This window comes from Macadamia integrifolia, chromosome 1, assembly GCF_013358625.1.
Source record: "Macadamia integrifolia cultivar HAES 741 chromosome 1, SCU_Mint_v3, whole genome shotgun sequence".
NCBI classification, from domain to species: domain Eukaryota; kingdom Viridiplantae; phylum Streptophyta; class Magnoliopsida; order Proteales; family Proteaceae; genus Macadamia; species Macadamia integrifolia.
Window position 1 is genome coordinate 19,668,059 of NC_056557.1, and position 23,708 is coordinate 19,691,766.

Sequence of the window (23,708 nt, forward strand, 5' to 3'; positions counted from 1 at the left end):
CACAAGTAAGTGAGGTCATCCCTTCCATTCTTGCAATGAGTTCTCACGAGCCAAAACCCATTGCTACTCCGTATCTCCGATCCGATATCTATCACAAAATTTCAAATTAGACCGAATTAGGGCACGGGTGTAACAAGAATACTTATTGGAGAGTTGCTGCTTCTTCTAGTCTGGCCCTACTTATTTTTTAATTTCTACTATAGTATGATTGCATTTGGATTTGTTACTTTTCATTTCGGTAAGTTTGAGCTTATGAGGATGAGATTTATTGGATCATGGATGTTTTATCATTGGAGCAGCCTTAAGTTAAAATGTTTTACATAGCTTTAATTCATATACATTTATACACTGAAATATTGCACCTAAAAAATGTCCTTTTGCGACCAAAATGAGAAGGCTACCATACGAAATTTACAACTAGAGTTCCATTTGCAGTCATGGGTAGTGAGTTAAAGTATGAGATTGGACAGAAGCCTTACATCAAGCTCATCCTACATGCCCTAAAGCACAAGACATCCGCCGTCAATGGCATTCTTGTTGGTTCTCTTGGCAAGAACGATGAAGTCATTGATATTGTTGATGCCGTCCCTCTTTCTCACTCTCAGATTAGCCTCCTCCCAACTCTTGAAATTGCTCTAACTCAGGTTGGATGTTCAATACCCACTCCTCTAAACTCTCTCTAATTCTTGATTGGATCTATAGTTTCTAATTTATTAGTGTTGAATGCTTTGATTGGTCAGATAGAGGAGCATTTTGGAGCACAAGGTTTAAGTATTGTGGGTTATTACCATGCAAATGAGAGATATGACAATTTTGAACTTGGTAATGCTTCGAAGAAGATTGGCGATCATATATGCCGTTACTTTGCGCAGGCTGCAGTACTTCTGGTGGGTTAATTTTGATGATTGTTTATGTTAGTTTTGGAGTTTTCCTGTCCTTGACATGCACTGATACTCAGTTTAATTGATCTGAATTTCTACTGATTCTGGTTTGAACATTTTGGGTTAATGATTCTGTTTGCTTTTATTTGGTCAGTTGGATAACCAAAAGCTTGAAACCCTTCCCAAGGGAAAAGATCGGAACCCTGCCTTGCAGGTAAGTTCTAATTATTTAAATTTCTAGTTTTCCCTTCCATACCAGTTGCTTTGTTTCTGGCTAAATACATGAACCTGACATCGCTAGGATCAACTGGTTTTTTTTAGTGCTATTGTTCGTAGCTATTTAGGCTTAATATTTGCTAGTTGGCAATGGGGAGTACTTCATAAATTTCTTTAATGGGTTATGGGTACTTTCAATTTTTTTGGATTTGAATGTACTGTTGTGGTGTCATTTGGAAGTTTACATTCTGTTCTAGAAAGAGCACAGCAATATACAAACGCTATATATTATCACATTCGGCTGTTGAAATTGCGAATTCCTTTGCATTGACTCTTATTTAGAAAATTTAGTTCATTCCTGAAAACTCTCTATACGAGCCCATCCTTGGGTTCCCCCAAACAGCTTATGACATACAACATGAACCCCAGGAAACTCAACCATCAGAAGTTATAAAACTTACAAAGCAACAAAGTTATACAACACATTTTTTGCCCAACAAAACCTTGTTTCTGAAGCCTCTAATGGGAATCTAGGTACCTAAAGGATTATGGTTCAGAATCCCAATGAAAATTCCAGGACTGCAGAGAGTAGGGATCTGAAATCAGTATTGATCTTTGGCAGTAACAGAATATCAGAAATAGCAACTCTCAGATTTAGTATATCAGAAAATAAGAAAACATAATTGAAACCAGATTTTGAAACTTTCGGAAAATAAGAAACAGACTCAAGAATAGAAACTGAACGGAAAACAGTAACAAAAGTAGAAAGAAGTTCCACAATTAGAAAGCAAGTCTATGTAGTACTTATGCAGAGACAGATGACCAGTAAGTATGCAAAGCACCATAGGCATGATCAGATGGTAAAGGGGTTTTATTTGATAGTCTTGAAGGTAGTTCTGGTCATACAGACAAAAGAATGATGAAATCATGGTCTGCGGTAATGCTCTCTTGCCCAACCTTCCTTCAATCCCCAGGTGAGATTGCCAAAGGATGAGATCGCTTGGCATGCGTTATCAACCTTCCTGCTGCTCTCGAAAAGCCATAGTGAGTCCGCCCTAGGGAGCTAGAGCTTGGGGGGATTGAATTTGAAACTTAGGTCAAGGGCTAGGTTCAGAATTAGAAACTTGTAGAAAATGGAAGAGATGGACAGAATTAGTACTCAATGAAAATAGAAACCGATGGAAAATAGAAGCTTGAGAAACCAGAACCAGAAATCAGTGTAGCAAAACAATTTCTGCAAACTGAAGTTTCAAACTCGAACAGAAACTAGAGTCTCAGAAATCAATGGCATCTTTTGGTCTGAAAAAACACTGAAACAGGGCTTGAATTAGTGATGGAAAACAGAAAAGAAAACTAAAGATACATTGGCAGTAGACCAATAACGGAATATTAGATCATGAACAGAAAAATAGAATTGAGAAGGTGCAAAACTTACTAGTCACAGGGGCACTAGTAGTGCAGAAAACTGACCTTGATTATATGAGAAGAAGGGAAACGATAAGGAGAAAGGATATAATCTTGGAGTCACCAAAAAAGGCCTCAATTGTAATCACCACCAATCAACATGGTGAATCACCATAACAGGGATGGAACTGAATTGCCACAGTACCAAGTTCTGAATCACTACAGAACAACTGGCCAAAAACCATCTTTACTCATGAAATCGTTGGAGGCTGTAAGGCCCTTACATGCTTATATAATGTTTCTGTAAACTAAAGCAAATATAAAAATAGGAAGTATTTTTGGAAGCTAGGAAATAGAAACAAACACCTAATTTTGTTGTAGGCCTCAAATCCCTCATATTTGGGCTTATAGAATTGGCCCAATACAATTGAAAACCTGAAAATACAAGCCCATTACCATATAATTCATTGGGGACCTCAAATTAATTCTAACTTGAATCAATATTGAACTGTAGGTTCACTTTGACCCGGAAAACTGAACCAAACTCAAAATAACGGGCTCATCTTCTCTTCTTGCTGAAATTCTGCATCACTATCAGCCAACTCAATAGACAATCTCAGCATCCGAGAGAACGTGTAGTTCATTAAAGAAGCAAGGTGTCCATGATGATTAATGAGGTTGAGAGAGTCTACATGGCCACTATCTGGCTCATCCATCCAGCCAATTTCATAAGTTGAGTCCCTCTTCAGCATAGTTGTCACAGCTCCAAGGCAAATCAAGGCATTGGAGGGCTGCCTAAGTGCTTAGGCGAGAAGGGGCCCGCTTTAAGGCTAACAAGGCGACCAAGTGTTATTTTTTATTTACCATTTTTTCTAGCATTATTTATTAAGTTACATATTCCTTATATTATAAAAATCAACATTAAGCCAAGTCAAGTCATTAAAATTTAACATTTAGCCACATTAAATCATAAAAAATCAACATTAAGTCACATTAAGTCATAAAAATCAACATTTCGAGAACTGCTTTTGTTCTATTATAAGTTTGAGTGGTCAAATGATTTTATTTTACATGAGACTTTTTGTATTAAGTATAAAACCAACTTTCCAACAAGTCTTAGATTACTTAAATCTGAGTTACAATGACAAAGTTATGTTCTGGTTAAACTTATTTTAAAGTGCGCGAATGCTGTTAAAATCGCCTGAATGAAAATAATTTGATGGATATCAGACCAAAAGATTATTTTACTGGACTTTTGGTTTTTAGCAATTTTTAACATGATAAGATTTGTAAAATTTTCATAATTGAGAAAACCCCCAGCATTTAAAAGTTGAAGATCGCCCTTATAATCAAAATCCAGTTTTTGTTCTTGGACGGGGGGATTGACTTTTTATCATTTTGGAATTTGATTTTTAAACTATTTTTATTGGATTCAAACATGGGGTATTTTCTTATTTATGAATAATATCTTAAGTTTACTTAAATGATATTTGGCATAAAAATGTCAAAATACAAGGCGACATGCAGTGCAATGAGGTGATTGTCGCCTAGGCCCTAGGCAAACTGCTTGGCATAAGTAAGTGCCAAAACACAAGGCGACATGCAGTGCAATAAGGCGACTGTAGCCTAGTCGCACCAGGAAAACCGCTTGCAAGATTACAATATGAACCATAAGGTAAAGAGAGAAACTAATGTAGAGGTGTTATATCCAATGCACTTCACATTACTGATTTGGTTCCCAGTTGAGACAGATTCCAAACACACACACGCGCACACACACAAAAGAAGGAAGAATTCAAGAGGAATGAAAGATGCTAGCTTATGGCAATATGTCTAGAATGGGTTGATAGGTTGCTGCTGATCAAGAAGGAAGAAGTCAAGGGGAATGTTTTAAAATCACTATTGAACCCTTGTGAACCAGTCTAATACCTGCACAATATTATTGCACATCCAACAATCTGTCATGGAACAACCTTGCATTCTATTCATTTTTGTGGCACTAGAAGAAAGCAATTGAAGTGCCTACACTCGAAATTCCCTACTTGCCAAAGAGGGTCAAATGCCTAAACCAAGCCAAAACATGGAGATCCATAGGGGTTGCATAATCCATATGAAACACCTTCAGGAAATATTGGGTAACTTTTGTAGCAGAAGCACAATAAAGAAGCCTGTTCTGGCCATTCTTGTTTATCTGGGCAGATCAATGTTTGGCTGGATTTGATGGTCAGATGATGGAACTGATAAGTAGAGTTGAAATGGACAGGGTATTTGTTTGTGGTGTATTTTGGATTCATTGGATGATCCCTCACGTGGCATAACTGCATGGAATTCTTATCAAAAGGAAAGTAGATATGAAGTGTTGAAGGTTTACCGTTAGACTAACTTGTTCGGACAGGTGCCTTTTGGTTGTGAGAAGGATGAGGGAGTGGGAAGGGTTATTCAACCGATTCTTGTATTTGATGGATTCAATGTATAATCTGACTTCGGTTAAGGTGAGACGAGTTCTCGCATGCCACTATTGCTCTAGGGACTTGAAAGACTAATGGGGAATTAAAAGACTATGAAACCAAATTCGAAAGATGAACAAAAGAACTTGAATTTCAAATACAAAAATCGGTTGAATAACCCTTCCCACTCCCTCATCCTTCTCACAACCAAAGGGCATCTGTCCGAACAAGTTAGTCTTATGGTAAACCTCCAACACTTCATACCTACTTTCCATTTGATAAGAATTCCATGTAGTTATGCGACGTAAGGGATCATCCAATGAATCCAAAATACACCACCAACAGTACTACAGAAATATGCTGAACAAGGTAGTGGATTTGAATAATGGAGAGTGGAAAAAGGAAAGGTGATGGGAATTTGATTATGTCTAATGGATTATCAGTTTTAAAGAAGCACAGAGGTTGTTGTCACAGAAGGAAAATGTTGCAGAGATTAGGGAAGTTTTCATGCCTGTGAGAGAAGATCAATGGAGAATCCATGGGGTTTTTCCATCTTCAATTGGTGTAGAAAACAAGGGGTTATTCTATTTATAGTGGAGGGCCTCTAGAGAAGAAGGGGAAGATCAGAGTAGGGGAGGGGGGGGGGGGAAGAAGGGAACACACTCACAAAGCACAAAACCAAGTCTCCATTAAACTATTCAATTCAGTCTTTAACTTGTCCATCGATTACAGCTAATATATAGGGAAAATAAAGGCATAAAACTAAAATAAAAACTAGTCTAACTAGGAAACAAACCATAAAAGGAAACTTAACTCAAAAGAAGAGAAATCCTGACTCCTAACTCTTAGGTATGGTATTACTTGGAATTAAAGACTTAAAATAATAAAATACTACTTCTAACCTTTGTTGGACCAAAACCCTGTGTTGGACCGGTTCTTGTTGGCTCTTGGCTTCCATAGTCGGTCATGCTATTCCAACCAGTTAAGTGCAGCCGTATCTGCATCAATTTAACTTTCTTTCTTTACTTTTTTTATTTTTACAAATAAGATCCTTTTTACTTCTTATGCTGTAGGGGCTGGATCATAGCCCAAGCCTAAGGAGCAGAATTCGTATCTATACTCTTTCTGCATATACTTGATTAAATCAATATGACTTGGATTAATGTTGTGACTTGGACCAACTCTCATGACTCAGTTGAGTCTTAGAAATTCTCACTTTAGCATTATTAGAAATACTTATAAAGATATTATAACATCTAAAACGTGAAGCTAAGACTTTTTACGATTTTGGAGCACCTTGACCACCGAATACTAATATTTTGTGTTTAAGTTGGAAATCATATTTAATTTTTTCTGATTTGACATTTTGAGCTTATGAGACTGCCATGCAAAAGTTCTTAATCCAGCCCATTAATGTTAAAATCCTTGGGCTCTCAAAATGACTCATTAGTCCTAGTAAGTTGGCTAAAACAACTCAATGAAATGTAATGGAATTTGAATATGAACCCACAACATTTGATTAAAAGGAATTGAATGTATAATCAATATATATGAGTTTGTAAACTTTTGTTACTGTTATACTTTATGTAAATTATAAATCTTTTGTGACTCCTGAGTTCATTCCATTATGAAGTTGTGCCCTTTCTATCCAAGTTTAACTCTTTAGTTGGTGAGCTATAAGGCTAGACGAAAGTAATATGGTCATATGTGTAACAAAGCAAAATAAAGTTCACCAGAAAAAGGATAAGAAGAAAAGAGAGAAGAGAATGGCTATCTGATAAGGAGAAAAGAGTTAGTAACACTACCGGCTTGATGTAGAACTAGGTTGACAAGTGAAGCCTAATCCCTAACTGCAGGATACTTATCAGTGAACAACCAGCCATCAAAGTACCGATAGTAGAAATCAGATCAGATTACAATAACGAAGCAGATTATAACCATGGAAGGGTATATTAGTTACTGAAATAGTCTTAAAACAGATCCATAAACATGATGAAATATCACAGGAAACAGTAGATAGCATAACTGCTCCACTGATTTCAGGTTTAGATCTGAAAAGCCACTACAGGACAAAAACAAGGAGATTTCTTGTATCTCACCAATCCCAGGTCAGAATGACCTGATTTTTGGATTGAAGGAGGGTCTTGTGGGGTGGATGGGTCAACCGAAATCTCAGACCTAGCAGATGGTTGAAAGTGTCTGAGGTGTAGGGGAATCGATTAGGAAACTAACAGGAAAACAGCTTTGAAACTCTGAGAACTTGTAGATCTGTGTACCCTGAGTGGATTGAGATTGAAGTTGCAGATCTTGATCACCTTGAACAGCAAAGAAGAAGAAGATGATAATAGAGAAAGAACCCCTCAGGCTTCTCACAGTAGAGGGTCAGTTTGATCAAACACCAATTACACCAGCTTTGATTGAACACAAAGCAGTTCTCAGCAAGGAGAAGCAGCAGCAACAGGCATTATTTAATTCTTCAAATCGTTGGCCTCTATGGACCCTTGCATTATATAGTGATAATGGGGCCTGGAATTATATTCTAACAGTAGGTTCCAAAAAAAGAAAACCAAATATTCTCCTAGTACAATAGTTTCTAAAAATTAAAAAAAGGAAACTCACAATTTGACTCAACTAATGACTTGACTCCTAAGAAAAAAATGTGACTTAAATTGAACCAACATGGTTCATTAACGAACCAAACCAAGCAAGCCAAAAGAAAATAAACCAAATACTAATCCCTTATGCAACCATAATACCCCTAGTTTAGGCCCGTAAAAGTGACCCATTATACTCCAAACCACAGGGATTGAAGGCACAGCACATATGCAACCCAACCCTAGACTTATTCCTGATAAAACAAGCCTAGTTGGTAAAGAATCTGCATCACTATAGCACTACCTTTATTTATAAAGATGTAACTGTTGGTGCCCCCATTTTAGCAAATCTGGCCTACAAGAAAAAACATGTACTAAGGGAGTGATCGGTCCGACGTCGATCTATTGATTAATTATGTTAAGGGCTGACTGATTAAGTTGACCGGTAATCAAATTGACAGAAAAAATGACAACCTTGTATTAAGGAGTTGATCGGTCATAATGATCAATCAGATTGATCGAGTAGGATGACCGAATACAGTCAAACTGACCAATCAGGCTGATCTAGCAGGCTAACCATATTACACTGACCAATGAGGCTAACCGGCACACGAAGTAAACCAAGGGTAGAGTTCTTATAAACAAAAGTCAGTTTAAGGAAAATTACAAGTGTACAATTCCAAGTGGCTGGGCTTAATATAAAAGGGACTTTAATAGAAGAGAAAAGACATCTCCAACAGATCAAGTAATACAATTGTCTTTCAGACATTTATCTATCTTTTTGTTTAGATTAGTCTTGATTATGTCATCTTTCTTTTTCAATAGATTAGCAAAGACCATGACGAACAGAGCTTCGTCATGATTGTATCAAAGACCATGACGGCCTGTGTTTCCTCATGGCTTCTCAGTTTTCATTCATGGCCATAACGGCCCGTGTTTCGTCATGTTTCTCAGTTTTCCATTCATGGCAGCCACTAGTTTTGCCATGATTGATTGTAATGGATAGTGTTTTTGGAGTAATTTGTGGACCATGTTCATCTTCTTCTTCTTCTTCTTCTTTTAGAATGATTTGTTTTTTTATTTTAAAGTCATTGGATCTTTTCGAAGCATTGGAAATATCTCACTTCCCTGGTTAGAAGTCAATTTTACATTTCATTGGATCCTTGCGATTTTGGCACGCCCGTGCACTTTCCCATTCTGTCGTGAATTTGTGCCAATTTGTGACCAATAATTTTTCCTAGTGGGCATTTCTTTTTCCTCGAACCATCACGAGTTAGCTTTTTGGTGTCCCTCCGAGCGTGCCAAAGTTCATAGAGATTGTGAGCACGCTTCCTATTGATCATTGGTCTATCTTGCACTTGACATGTTCCCCCTTCGCTTTCTTGATTGTATGAGCTCATAAATCTGGTAAGATCAACAATCCACAATCTGATTCGTAATTGGTGCAATCCCTGGGTGACTCATGTAGCAGCACTTCGATGGATCGACCCAAACCTGCTTCAGAGCCCGGACCAAGAACTAGATCTAGATCCAATTTGTGATCAAAATTACTGATTTGGGTTCAAGGCTGTTAGAATCTTCTAGATTTTTTTTTTTTTGGAATATTAATAATCTTTTATTTCTGGGTAGTCTCCAGATAGGTAAGAAGTTTTCAATTTGAGTCCTGCTCTGTTTCTAATTCTATTAGTCTATGTTTTAGGAGATTTTGTTTTTATTTTGGTCTCAGACTTTAATTAGGAAGCTTTAATTTTAGTTTATTATAAATTAGGCATGTAACCCAAGTTCTGAGGACAATGATTGAAGAATGAATTGAATGACTTGTGGCCAAAGCCTGCGTGTCTGTCCTCTCCCCCCCCCCCCCCCCTTTTTCTTCTGGCTGACCGCTCTCTTTCTTCTCCTTTCCTGGTTCTCTCCCAATCTCTGTTCTGGACAACAATTGCAGTTTCTCTCCTCTTTCCCTAGTAATCTGTTATCTTTTCTTTCCAAGTTTCCCGTGGTTGTTCCTGACCAAAGGGCGACTGAAACCCAAGAGCCTTGGGACCTATTGTCAATCTTGCCGCACTGCTAGGTCTGCAACTGCACTGGTTCAACCAGGACCCTGTAACTTAACCTGTCCTTAATTCTTGAAGTCAGTTGCTGGATATTTCTCCTTCTCTTCCCTATGTTACCCTCTCTAATTCTTCTTTCTTCTTCCGTGCAATTCCTCTTCCCCTTCTTCTCTTCCTCTTCCGAGTCCCCCCCCTCTTTGTGCAATTCTCTCTCTCTCTATTTTCCTCTGAAATCTCTCCTCTCCCCGTGCCCAATCAATCAGTGGCTTCTTCCTTACTATTCTTGCTGGAGTGTGTACGATAATTCCTACTGCCGTGGTTTGAAGTGGACTTTGGTGACCCATAGAAATTGATTGATCTCACTCATTTCGTCTTCTTTCTTCACAAACTTTTGGGTGTTAGTTCATCATTGAGGGGTGACTCTAACCCTTGAATTTCTGGGCCGAAAGTGATCCCTTCTGTGGGAGATGCAGCTACAACCCTAACCAGATCTGCACCTACCGCCTTTGTGATTCCAGGAGTTGAATCTGAACATAATACTTGATCTTTTGGGTTTATTTTGTTGGATTTGATAGAGCTGGAGTATCCGATCCTACACTTGCAATTTCAGCCCAATTCTAGGCCAAACTATGAGACCTTTCACCTGGAATAGAGCAACTCTTGCTGGTTTTGGGAATTTCCAACATTGAAGAAGACCCTTTCAATCGTGAGTGGTGTTTTAACATTATTTGCTATTTTTTCCGATAATACCCCTACCTTAGCCCTTTAATGCCTTATGTCCATGGTTTTAAGTATCTCCGATACCGATACGATACCCTCCGATACGTATCTTAAATTTAGTCGACCGATACGATACATGAAATTTTTAAAATCCTTTCGTATCGATATATATCCTACAATACATACCGATATGCATCAATACACCACCAATACACATCGATACGATACGATATGCCTCGATACGACTATGAAAATTATAAAATTGAGGTAAAATATACGTTTTGGTATGTATTGGTACGTATCGGTGAGTATCAATATGTATCGATCGGTACGTATTGGTATATATTGGCACGTATCGGTGAGTATCGATATATATCGGTACGTATCGGTGAGTATCAATACGTATCGGTGAGTATCGGTATGTACCGATACAGTGCGCAATGGTCATATAATGGCCAAGATGGGTAATTTTAGGGGTGTCAACGGTCCGGGTCGGTGCGGTTTCGGTCCGGTTCCACCGGTTTCGGTGTGAGTTTGGAAGTGACCGAAACCGACCCAATAAGGATTTATCGGTTTCGGTCCGGTGTCGGTTTCGGTGCGGTTTGGTTTCGGGTTGGTACCGGTTTGGATTTATTAGGTTCATTTCGGTTTGGATCGGTTTTTTAAACCGGTATGGAGCCATTAGGAAACAACCAAATGATGAATTGTTGAACTTCGATTTCTTAAATCGATTTGTAACCGGGTTGGTTTTGATTTTTGGTCTAGTTTGAATTCGATTTTCCATACAAATGTATACAAAACTATTCAAATTTTAATTTTTTTAATGAATTTTGGAGTGTTTCGGTTTCTTACCGGTTTGGTTTCGGTTTCGGTCCGGGTTTTGAGCCGGTTTCGGTTTGGTTTCGGGTTCATCCGGTTTTCGGTGCGGTTCGGTTTGGTTTTGGGGTTACAATACTTGAAACCGAACCGAACCAATAAGGCTTCGGTTCGGTTCGGTCCGGGTTGTTATCGGTTCGGTCCGGCCGGTTTTACCGGTTCGGTTTAGGAATTGACACCCCTAGGTAATTTTTCAGAAAAACACGATTTTTTGAAGGGTTTTTGTTCCAAAGTTGCTGTCAGCCATATTTCTCTCTAACCAAAGTGGAAATCAATGTTGGGAACAAGGATTTTACATTTATGGGACAACTACAAACCTTGAATTCTTAGTACGATACCCTCAATTTAGTGTTTATGCATAATACATGTTATCAATAGCTTTTTTTAACAAACTCTTTATGCAAAAGTGTTTAAAAAAATGTTTCCTATCCATTTATGTGTGTATCTTTAGCGTATCTTAGTGTATCTCCGATACGATACGATACTCTCCGATACGTATCTTAATTTGGCCGACCGATACGACGACCGATACCGATACTTTAATCCTTGCTTATGTCCTTATTTCAATTCCCAAAAGACCCTTTAACCCATCTTTGTTACTTTGCTACTTCTAATTGGAAGTTTCTTAGAATTACGATTCTGCCACTCCTTAGTAGAAATTTCTGGTTATTTACAAAAGTGCCATTCCACCCTAATGAACTTCAATATGTTTACAGGATTGCCACTCGATTGTAAACATCAATATATTTACTGTTTTGCCTAATCTTAGACTTGAGTTGCTTAAGTTATGAAGTGGGCCTACAGCCGTCTGAGTTTGGTTTTCGGGGCCCACTGGCCCCGCATTAGTGACACCTCTGCTTTGTCACATTACGTGGGGGCGGCCATCAGAACTTTTATAAAGATAGCTTCTCCACCTTCATCCTTATTTATTTACCCTTCTCTAAATAAGGCCTATTGCTTCCCAAATGGGGAAACACTCACTAGCATATGTAAATAGGGAAATACAAAGTAAATCCCATCAACATTTCTCAAAGCTTACCAGGACACCATTTTACTTCCTTATTTGACGTGCTGCAAACCTCTCCACCTTCTCATCCTTGCGAGTCAGTTCCACCATTTTTATTCTTATTAATGACCATTTGATAAAGAGAGATCATTACACAAATGGGTTGCGTTCTGCTGGGGTTGCTTTACAAAAAAATCTTGGCATGAGGTCCTAGTGTTGCTGCCTGACATTTCATTGCATAGTGTCTGCCACAGCCACGCCAATATTTGCATATATGGTTCTGCACCATTCACATTCTTGGCAACCATCACCTCCACTGTAAACAATAAAAGGAAACATATGTAAAGATTTGGCCATCTCTTTACTAATCCCATGACACACTCTAGATTCAGCATGCCAATGGAGAAGTTCCCACAACTCCTCACTTCCCGGGCCTTGTGATAGATGATCTAGAGGAGTCATGCCATCGTTGTCTTGTACACTACAATCAACATTAGACTCAAGCAGTGTCTTCATGGTTAGGCAATCCTCAGCACAGAGTGAGTACCATCCTACAAGGTGCAAAGGCGTCATTCCATTATTAGCTTTAGCCTCCACAAAACACCATGGTTAAGAAACAATTTTGCTGCTTCACTACATCCATTCTTTGCGGCCATGTAGAATGGGGTTTTCCCATACATATTCTTGGCCTCCAACTCGACCTTTTCTGGCCTTCTCCAATTGAGCAAGAACTTAACTATCTCACCATTAGTGTAACCAGCAGAAAATTGAAGTGGAGTTTGTGTCATGACAGCATTTTGATCCTTGAGAAGAGATGGGTTCTCCTGAAGCTTCTTCTAAAAGCTGACAAGATCTCTTGACTGTGCACAACCATGAATAGTTGTGGGATTCGCAAATATTGCACATTGATCACTAAGCTCGGGCATCTTTCTCTCTAAACTAGTGCGCAAATGAAAAAATTTGGAGAGAGGGAGAGTAATAGTAGGGAATAGAAGATAGAGAGAGATATTGGGTTAAAGAGAGAAAGTGACGTTTCTCTTTTAGATTTTTTTTTTTTTTATTTAATATGCTAATCATCATCTGCACGTGGAGATGGTTCTTGAACCGATCTTTGGTTATAGAAAATCCGTCATTGACTTGGAAAGATGAGCCATGTTGAAATTAGAAAGAGAGAAAAGAAGGAGAGAAGAAAGAGAAATAGAGAAAAAGTGACGTAGACTCTTGAATAGTTGTCTTCGATCGTGAAAAAACCATCTTTGAACTTGACAACTACAACGGTTAGAACTGATTCCAAACCTTTGCTCTCCCCCCCCCCCCCCCCTTTTCTGGTTCTTTTGGTAAAGCCAATGCCAAGTCAAACATGTTTAGTTCCCAATCTATTGGAAACTCTTCTCATGTTTATCATATGGTTACACTTGGCACTATTATCAAGGCCATATCCAATGGAAGTGGAATGGAAAACATTCAAACTTATCTCTTCATTCTCAAATCTTATGCCTTTCACTTATCATCTCTATTTGAGATCCCAACCACTGTGGAGATGTTTGGAGCACATACCGGTCCTGTCTCGGCTTTGCAACGGGTTGAACTTATGAAGCTTCCCCTCTAGTCGCTCCCCGTGGGATACTCCATCAAAACAGACTACCTCCATTTAGCCTGGGTGGTGTTTCAACCGATGGGTCAATGGGTCATTACACCTTGGCTTTCTCTGGAAAATGCCTTCAATCCGAAGATCAACTTGCCTGAAGGTGTACGGATGTGGGAGTTGGGGTAACTAGTGATTACCTTGGTTAATTAAGCGCTTGCATTGCCTGATTCGAGGGCTGGATTATCTTGAAAAGTTTTCCACAACACCTTCATCGACAGTCACCTCTAATTGAGCATCTACATTGCCCCTAATGGGCATTTCTTCTTCCTCAAACTATCATGCCCAAAATTGTTGGTCACAATAAATTGCCAACAAATACACGGCAGAATGGGAAAGTGCACGAGTGTATTAGAATCGCAAGGATTCAATGAATTTTATGTAATAAAAATTAACTTGTAACTAGGGAAAATGAGATATTTCCAGTGCCTAGAAAAGATCCAAGGACTTTAAAAAGAAAAGCAAATCATACTAGAAGAAGACGAACATGATCAATTAATTACTCAAAAAAAAAAAAAATATCCATTATAATCAATCATGGCAAAGCAAGTGGTTGCCATGAATGAAAAATTGAGAACCATGACGAAACACGGGCGTTCGTGGTCCTTAATACATTTGTGACTAAGCTCTGCCTGTCGTGGTCTTTGCTAATCTTTTGAAAGAAGATGACATAATTAAGAGTAATCTAATATATATATATATATATAAATAAATAAATAATTGTCTGAAAAATAGTTTTGTTGTTTGATCTGTTGGAGATGTCTTTTCTCTTCTGTTGAAGTCCTTTTTATATTAAGCCCACTTGATTAGTTAGAACTGCTCAAGCCACTTGAAATTGTTTACTTGTCATTCCCCTTAAGCTAACTTTTGCTTATAAGAACTCCACCCTTAATTTACTTCATGCGTCAGTTAGTCTGATTGGTAGGTAATACGGTTAGCCTACTTGATCAGCCTGATTGGTGGGTCATCCTGATCGATCATCAACCTTGATCGGTCATCGATCAACTCCTTGATACAGGGTCGTCATTTTTCAGTCAACTTGATTAGCAATCAACTTAATCAGTCAGCACCTTAACACAATCAGTCAACTCCTTAGCCGCATGCCAAAAAACAAGAACAGTAAAAGCCCAGATTATAGCAGTAGTAGAAGTCTATAAGATGAGTAAATCATTGATGTGGGCCAAAAACCTGAATTCTTCAACTAGAAGAACTCTAGGCCAGGTAAGAAATCTTCAATAAGAAGAAATCCAAGAAGGCAAATAAAAAATCTTCAATAAAAAGAAACCCACAATAGCAAGTCTTCAATGTGAAGACTGGAAAAATCTTCAATAAAAAGACAGACAAATAATCTTCAATAACAAGACAATCTTTTAACTCCCAACATCTCCATTCTCTCCCTCACGTGTAGCAATACACGTAGACAAATAATGCACGAGAGAAGAACAAAGAGGTCCTGTTTAGTAGCAACATGACATCGTAGGCTTGTAGAAACAACTACGGTAAGTAAATAAACCATATCACCTTGAAGAAGCAGAAGCAATAATTAAGATCCCAAATAGGTTAGATATCAATAATCTGGGTAGAGAAAATAAACACCAATAATATCAATAGCACAGTAGTCACAGGGACCCTTAATGAAGGATATCAAATCACAGACTTAGATCTGATATCAATAACAATTGCTAAATGATAAGTATATCAGAGGATGAAGGTACCTGAACGCCTAAAGGTACTTGGAGCATAAGTAAGACCAAAGGGCATGACCTTCCATTTGTAAAATCCATCCTTAGTCTTGAATGCTATCTTCCATTCATCTCCATGGTAGTTTCGTGTTTGATGGTGCCCACCCTTCAAGTCAATCTTGATCAAAATCATAGAACCATTCAGCATGTCTAACATATCATCAAGGCTAGGAATCAGAAACCTACACTTGACGCCAATTTTGTTGATGGCTCTACTATCGATGCACATGCACCAGGAACCGTCTTTCTTTGGAGTGAGTAGTGCTGGTACAACACACAGACTCATGCTCTCTACTATAAATCTCTTCCTCAATAGGTCTTCCACTTGTCTCTTAAGCTTGGCTTGCTTTGTAGGACAGACTATAAGTGGGAAGATCCAAAGAAATTGATCCCGCTACTAGAACAATTGTATGCTGTGTATGTCTCATTAGTGGAAGCTCATTGGGCAAGTCATTAGACACCAAATCTACCAAATCAGTAATTAACTTCCTTAAAGGTTTGGGAAAGTTAGCCGACCCCATTGAGTTGGGTTAAGGCTGAGTTTTTTGTATAGGTTTTGGAATGTTAGTTTCAAGTACATGTCAAATTTCTTTAACTAGTGCTAGGATAAGACCCGTCTCTGTGCTGGTTTCTAACAATTCCTGTTGTGGTAGAGCTAGGAGCTTCTTCTCAGCACGCTGCCTCTTGCTTGTATTCAGTACTTGCCTGGACTTTCTCTATGGACTATCTTTAGCTGGTTGTTTCTTAGCTACAAACTGTAAATCTGTCGTCAATTGGATTGGGCAGCTCTAAGTTTCTTCTTCATCATCGGTATGTTGAGTGGATTAAGCACTAAGGGCTTTCCCTTAAAGAAAATTGATTCTTGGTGCCTTCCACCAACACATTATTGCCTTACATCCATGGCCATCCAAGAAAAACATCCGTCAACACCATGGGTATGATATCATACCGTACATCCTCCTCATTATCACCCAAATTCAGCTGTATAGAATCATCGTTGGTTTGCTTCCAGGGTATTGTTGTTGAGAAGTGAGACCTTGTATGGTTGTGGATGTGCCTCTTGCTTCTTTTTTCCTTAAATAATGAAAGCTTGTGAAACAATCTTTATGCAACACCCGCTATCCACTATGACTTGTGCTGTCAACCACCCACTAGGCATCAGGGTGTAAAATATGCAATGGCGATGCCAATCTTCACCCTTAGCTTCTGCGACCAGAATTCAATTCACAACATTAACCTCGTGGATATCTTCATTAGTTTCATCATCTAGGGTACTTTCATACTCATCATCGATGGCTCCATTAATGGTCCAGTCATCATCTTCTTGGGGGTCACAAACTTGCGTCTCAGGATTGGATTCAATGGCGATAATGACTGAATTGTACTTGCGGCATTGCGGACAGAATTTGGCAAAGGGTCCAAACCTGTTACAATGATAGCACTTAGCTGCACCTCCTTAGTCATAGGAGCCTTACCCTTACTGTGAGGAAGGAGGTCTCTTCTTCATATTTGCTATTAAAAGCATACCTTATGTTTTTTACAAACACACCCCCCCAAAAAAAAAAAAATGTTTCAAAGGGGTCTCCTTTCCCCCTAATTTTATTCACTGATTTGTACCGATCTCTATTTTGAAGGGTCCTAAACTGTTCTGAATATTTACGAAATTGCCACTGATCATTCAATTTCAGTTATTTGTCACCTGTGGGTCCATAGCGATCCAAAATTAAGGGTGTCAAAACCTGGGATTGCATTAACCTCCTTTGTATTGAACTTTACACCTACATTTTCAGTCGTCAGACCATTCCTCATGGTTGACTTTCCAATCCCTTTTTGTTGGGTTGGGTTTCCCTCCTTGTGGAGGATGGCCCAAAGAAGCTCACCTTCTTTAGGTGAAGTCCATTTCTGTTTGAGGCCCATAAGGAGGGCATTTTTGTCACAACGTTATTGATGAGGGTTTCCTCATTTGACATTGTTTTTATAATAAGGCTGAAGCTGAAAAAGGGAAGGTGTGAGAGCGGCTATCGGAAGAAGAAGAAAACGAAGCAAAAAATCCTAGGTTTGAAAACACTGCACAGTTATCTTCAAGAGCTTGGTTGGATGGTCATCCATGATCCAATTGAGCTGATTTTTAGATAGCAGCATCGCAACACACTGGTCTTCACTCTGTACGGTGTGATTGTTGTTTGGAGTTCTTTAACTCAATGTTCCAACAACGTTTTTATTACTCCTGTTTTGGTGAGATCTCTTCAATCTCTTCCTTCTTTCTTTTGGGAATTCATCTTGTTGATGATTTATGCTAAAGATATGCTATTCTTGATGTTTGGAATGATTGTATGTCTCTAATTTCAGTTAGAGAAGACTCTTGTGTATTCCCATTATTTGGAAATAGTGGATTTTCGTGGTTTTTACTCCTCTTATTGGGGAGGTTTCTATGTTGAATTGATGATGTTGTTCTGTGTGTGTGTCTCTGATGGATTTGTTCACCGATATATGCATTTAGTTGCTTTCTTAGGAGCTTGATTATTACACGCATTGTGTTTGATAAATTGTTCCATCAAACTCTACTTGATTGCTTCCTCTTAGGTTCACCCAAGAGGGGAAGAGTTTGTTCCATGTTTTTGTTAACGGAGTACATCTCTCGGTTAGTGCATTTCTCCCCATTAAAGTAGTATCAAAGCAAGGTTGTTTGCTAAAGAGAGAAGGAAGAGATTGAACAGATTTCACCAAAACAGGGGCAATGGAAACGTTGCTAGAACATTGAGTTTGATAACTCCAAACAACAATCACACTGTACAGAATGAAGACCAGTGTATTACGATGTTGCTGTCAGAAAATCAGCTCAATCGGACGACGAATGACCATCCGATCGAGCTCTTGAAGATGATTGTGCAGTGTTTTCAAACTCAGAATTTTTTGCTTCCTTTTATTTTCTTCTTCCGATAGCTGCTGACACCTTCCCTTTTTCAACTTCAGCCTTATTATAAGAACAAGACCAAATGAGGAAACCCTCATCAATACTCTTGTGACAAAAATGCCCTCCTTATGGGCCTCAAACAGAAATGGGCTTCACCTAAAGAAGGTGAGCTTCCTTGGGCCATCCTCCAGAAGGAGGGAACCCTAACCCAACAAAAGATATTGGAAAGTCAACCATGGGGAATGGTTTGGCGACTGAAAATGCAGGTGTAAAGTTCAATACAAGATAGGCTAATGCAATCCCAAGTTTCTGACTAACTGGAATTATGTTTTGCATATTAATATAGGACTTTTATACAAATGGTTTGTCTTGTCTTGATCATGCTTGGTGACATTTATTTTAGAATTCTTTGTTCGTTTTTTACCTTTTTCTTTTTATCTTCATTCTATGGCTTCTTTGCTAGTTTCATAGTATAAGGAATGAAAGACCTACATCACCATTCCACTGGCTTTGGGCATTATTATATCTACCAGTAAGACCTTTTTTGTATTTCCCATCCCAACACCCCCCCCCAAAAAAAAAAAATCTTTGTTTTGTTAATTTCTCTTATGTCTTTAATAGGTAAGCTAGTCATCTGGAAGACTTGAATCTTATGTGTGCTAAATCCATTGGTCTAACTAAGGGGTCAAATCTCTAACCAGTTAGTTTATTCCTTCGGTTGACCAGCTTTACATCAGGGATGCATCAAAGAATTGGAAGCAAGCTGGATTGGATGGAAGTATTAGGTTAAGCATGAAGGAACCCGCGGCCAATGTAGTCCTGTTGGATTATATTTCATCTGAAAAGTGGCGAGACATTGTTGATTTTGATGACCACCTTGATGACATTAGCAAGTAAGATCTACATACTGCTTGCCTTTGCATTCTCTTTCCCCTAGTTGCCAAAAATAAATTTGCATTGTGCTTTTACCACTTGTTTTGGTCTTGAAGAAATTGATTCTGTAATTTAAACTTGCTTTTTACTCCTGTCATTGCCTTGATCCTGAAGTAGTTTTCTCTCTCTCTCACTCTCTCTCTGTGCAGTGACTGGTTGAACCCAGATCTCGTGAAGTAGATATTCCAGCTCCACCCCTGGTCGACAACAGGCTAAAGCATCATTCATGATCCTCTTGTGCTGGGATTGGAAAAGAATTATCTTTGTTGGATTTTATCCCCAGAGTTAGAAACGTCTTTTGCTCGGGTGGGTGAGTAGCCAAGGGATATTCTTGGCAAGACCGAATATTTCGAGTTTTCAAAATTATATCCAGACAGATTTTTTGTTGAATTAAACAGTCGGCCATCGTAATACATCATTATTTTGAGATTTTTTTTTTTTGGGTATACTTGTTCTGTTTATTTTAGGCCCCGTTTGTTTGGAGGGGTTCTTGGGACGGGATAATTGTCAGATTGGGGCCAACATGTGAATGGGTGAAGAACAGGAAAGTAAAGTGAATTCTCCCGTTTAGTTGACCATGGGAGAAAAAAATGAAGCGAGAGTGCGGCGAGGAAAAAGGCAAATTGCAAGGCTTGCGGCTGATGAGCTGCAAAAAGAGGGTCTTCCCCAATTGATGGGGTCCGATTGCATGAACGATTGAGCATCTTCTTTTTTGTTCTCCCCCCTACGATGCGGAATGATAGTGGTCAATTAGGGTTAGGAAACCCTTTGCGTCATTACGTCCATCTCTTTTTCTTCCTTTGTTCTCCTCTCCAACCTTCTTGGGTGGACGAACACCTCCTAACCCTAATTGCAACCAATGATTTAATTACCAAACACTTACTTTGATTGAGTCTCTTTCTCCGTTCAATGAACCTAGGTAACTTGTTGAATTCCCAGCTCCTCTTAATTTCTTCCCTTCTCAATTTTTGAAACCCATTTCTCTCACTTTTCTTGCTCTCTCTCTCATATTATTATTATTATTATTATTATTATTATTATTATTATTATTATTATTACTATTACTTTTACTTTTATTATTATTATTATTTTTTTTTTTTACTTTTATTTTATATTTTTAAGATGAGTTCAGGAATGCTAATCTTCCATTGCAGCAAAGGCAGACATTGAACAAAGGGATTGTAGTTGTGACGGGTCCATGGGATTGCAAGGGCGGCCACTGCGACAAAGGTCATTAGCAGCCAATGCTACGTTGTAGGATAATAAATAAGGATGTAAATAGATAGGCAAAAATTCTATCTATTTAGGTTATGTTTGGTTGCAAAGGATATTTTTAAGGGAGGGGAAGTAAAATTTTCTTACTTAAAAAACAAACTTTTATAATCATTACTTCATGTGATTCCATGTGATTGTATAAATTACTTTATTTTTTTTTTATCATATTTAATAATGACACATTTTATATGTAATTTTTATTCTACACATATTATAGTAAAGGGTTTTGGATGCAAAGTAAAGTGAAATTTAACAATGAAATAGGAAATAATTTGAAATTAATGATATAGTCACATAAGGCAATGATTACAAATATTTCTTTCCTAAGTATGAAAATTCCACTTCTTTTTCATTTAATTCCCCTAAAAATCAAATAGAGCCTTAAGCTATGTTTAGTAACCAAGGGAAGGAAAAAATAATAATTTGAATTTAAGGAGAGAAATTGACACATAATAAAACATTATACAATCATTCTTTTTTGTCCTATTATTTCTTTTGTAATATTTTTCTTTTCTTTTCTTTTATTTTCTTTTCTTGGTAACCAAACATAGCTTAAGGAAATCAATATTCGAAAAGTTGGTTTTCAGAAACCATTAGAATCCATTGAAAACTAATCAGATACGAATGCAGATAGTGTTATATCCGATTCGAATTCCTTCCTTTTACATCCCCAACAACATGGTACAAACAAGATCCAAGTAATCTTGGGCCAATGCATTGAGCACTTTTCATGGTCTTGGGCTCAATTGGAATTGAAGACCATTTATACAAATTAACATGACCCAAAATTGGCCCCCTTTTTAAACGCCAAACCTGTCTTAGTCTAAATTCTAAACCAATTCCTCTCTCTACACTCTGGACCGAACTTGAATACGTCATACGATGTAGTGCGTACCACCTGGTTCCATCCTGCACTGCCACGTGGAAACACTCCTATAGTGGGAGGGTTCTCACCTATAAATACTTATCTATCTACAAAACTCCTTTTTAAAGACGTAACGAAATCTCTTCAACCCCTCCCCTTCTAAAGACAATTTTGCCCTTCACGTACCTACTAAACAAAGGCATAAGTATAACGGTGTTTTGGTCTTTTCACACCGTTCAAATAAAAGTTCCTTCTGATTCTCCCGCAAGCTTCACCTGAAAATTTCAAATCCCCCCCCCCCCCCCCTCCTTCTCTCGCAAGCTTCACTCAAACAAATTCAAATCCCCCGCCCAATTCTCCCTATAAAATCTCACCACAATCCTCTCCATCTCTACAACTCAGATCCAAACCCCAAAAAACCCTAATCTCCATTGCCTTCTCTGCGATCAAAAATGCCTTCAATCCCCGAAGAACCTCTTCTGGCCCCAAACGCAGATCGATTCTGTATGTTCCCAATCCAGTACCCTCAAATCTGGGAAATGTACAAGAAAGCCGAAGCCTCTTTCTGGACCGCAGAAGAAGTCGATCTCTCGCAAGATCTCCGTAACTGGAACGACACCTTAACCCACGACGAGAAACACTTCATCACTCACGTTCTCGCCTTCTTCGCTGCCTCAGACGGAATCGTCTTGGAAAATCTCGCCGGTCGGTTCATGAAGGAAGTCCAAGTCGCTGAAGCTCGTGCTTTCTACGGCTTCCAGATCGCAATCGAGAACATCCACTCTGAAATGTACAGTCTCTTACTTGAAACCTACATCAAAGATTCTTCAGAAAAAGATCACTTATTTCGCGCAATCGAAACCATTCCTTGCGTGAAGAAGAAGGCCGAGTGGGCTCTCCGTTGGATCGACGGCTCCGAATCCTTCGCCGAACGTATTATAGCCTTTGCTTGTGTTGAAGGTATCTTCTTCTCAGGTAGTTTCTGTGCGATCTTTTGGCTCAAGAAGCGAGGATTGATGCCGGGCTTGACCTTCTCCAACGAGTTGATTTCCAGAGACGAAGGGTTACACTGTGACTTCGCGTGTTTACTCTATGGATTGTTAAAGAATAGACCGAGTGAGGAACTAGTCAAGGGAATCGTCGCTGACGCGGTGGAGATCGAGAGAGAGTTTGTTTGTGACGCGCTTCCTTGCGCGTTGGTGGGTATGAATGGGGATCTGATGAGTCAGTATATTGAGTTCGTTGCTGATCGGCTGCTTGGCGCTCTAGGGTATGGGAAGCTATACAATGCTCAGAATCCGTTTGATTGGATGGAGTTGATCTCACTGCAGGGGAAAACTAACTTTTTTGAGAAGAGGGTTGGTGATTATCAGAAAGCTTCTGTTATGTCTAGTTTGAATGGGAATGGTGGTGGGTCCCATGTGTTTAAGATGGATGAGGATTTCTGATCTACGCTCCTAATTATATATGTCATTTGCATTTTTATTTTTATTTTTTTATATTGGTTAATTTTGTTTATTTTCTGTTTAGTATCTTAATTTGTATGGAAATAAGGTTGGTTTAAATAAATAATAAATGCAATCTGGTAATCTGATCCTATGGTGTAGATTTAAATGTACTCCAGCGCCCTGATGATCAAATGATTTTACGGCTATAATTGTTTTCAGCCGTAGAAAGGGTTTTTTTTTTTATTTCTTTATTTTGGTAGTAAAGGATTTTCTTCACTTTCACCGATGGTTGTTAATGATCTTAGATGTGTGGGTGATTGCACCCCAAAAAAGAAAAATGTGGGTGACTATTTTACTCAGATAGAAAGATAATTGCACAAAAAAAATCTCTGATAGTCACTATGTGACTTTTATCAAGATTTAGTCCTCCTTCACTCATGGGTGAATTAAGAATTACTTCTCCCATATTCTTTTGTTTTTATTTATTTATTTTTTGTTTCGGTGATTTTTTTGTTATCCTCAAGTTGAGGGCATTTTGGATTTTGTACTAGAGGGAGTAATTATGACTAATGACCATTGATTCTTATAAAATCTATTCATTTTTGAATGAAAAAACCTTTTGGAGAAAGAGTGACAACCTTCATTGGCATCCCTTTAACACCCCTAATGTCAGAGAAGAACTTAATCTAAGGTG

At 38.5% G+C, this 23,708-nt stretch overlaps 2 protein-coding genes across 2 annotated transcripts; both read left to right on the forward strand.

The window, feature by feature from the left end:
* Positions 1 to 365: 365 nt before the first annotated feature.
* Positions 366 to 19,855, forward strand: LOC122081217 (ER membrane protein complex subunit 8/9 homolog). The gene is made up of 5 exons (XM_042648243.1): positions 366 to 644; positions 741 to 887; positions 1,036 to 1,095; positions 19,220 to 19,386; positions 19,576 to 19,855. Exons 1-5 carry the CDS (start codon positions 438 to 440, stop codon positions 19,604 to 19,606), a joined length of 612 nt encoding a protein of 203 aa, XP_042504177.1. The 5' UTR covers positions 366 to 437; the 3' UTR covers positions 19,607 to 19,855.
* A 2,095-nt stretch (positions 19,856 to 21,950) lies between these two features.
* On the forward strand, positions 21,951 to 23,160 carry LOC122081210 (ribonucleoside-diphosphate reductase small chain-like). Its single transcript, XM_042648232.1, has one exon. The coding sequence runs from the start codon at positions 22,019 to 22,021 to the stop codon at positions 23,012 to 23,014; it is 996 nt and encodes a 331-aa protein (XP_042504166.1). The 5' UTR covers positions 21,951 to 22,018; the 3' UTR covers positions 23,015 to 23,160.
* Positions 23,161 to 23,708: the final 548 nt, after the last annotated feature.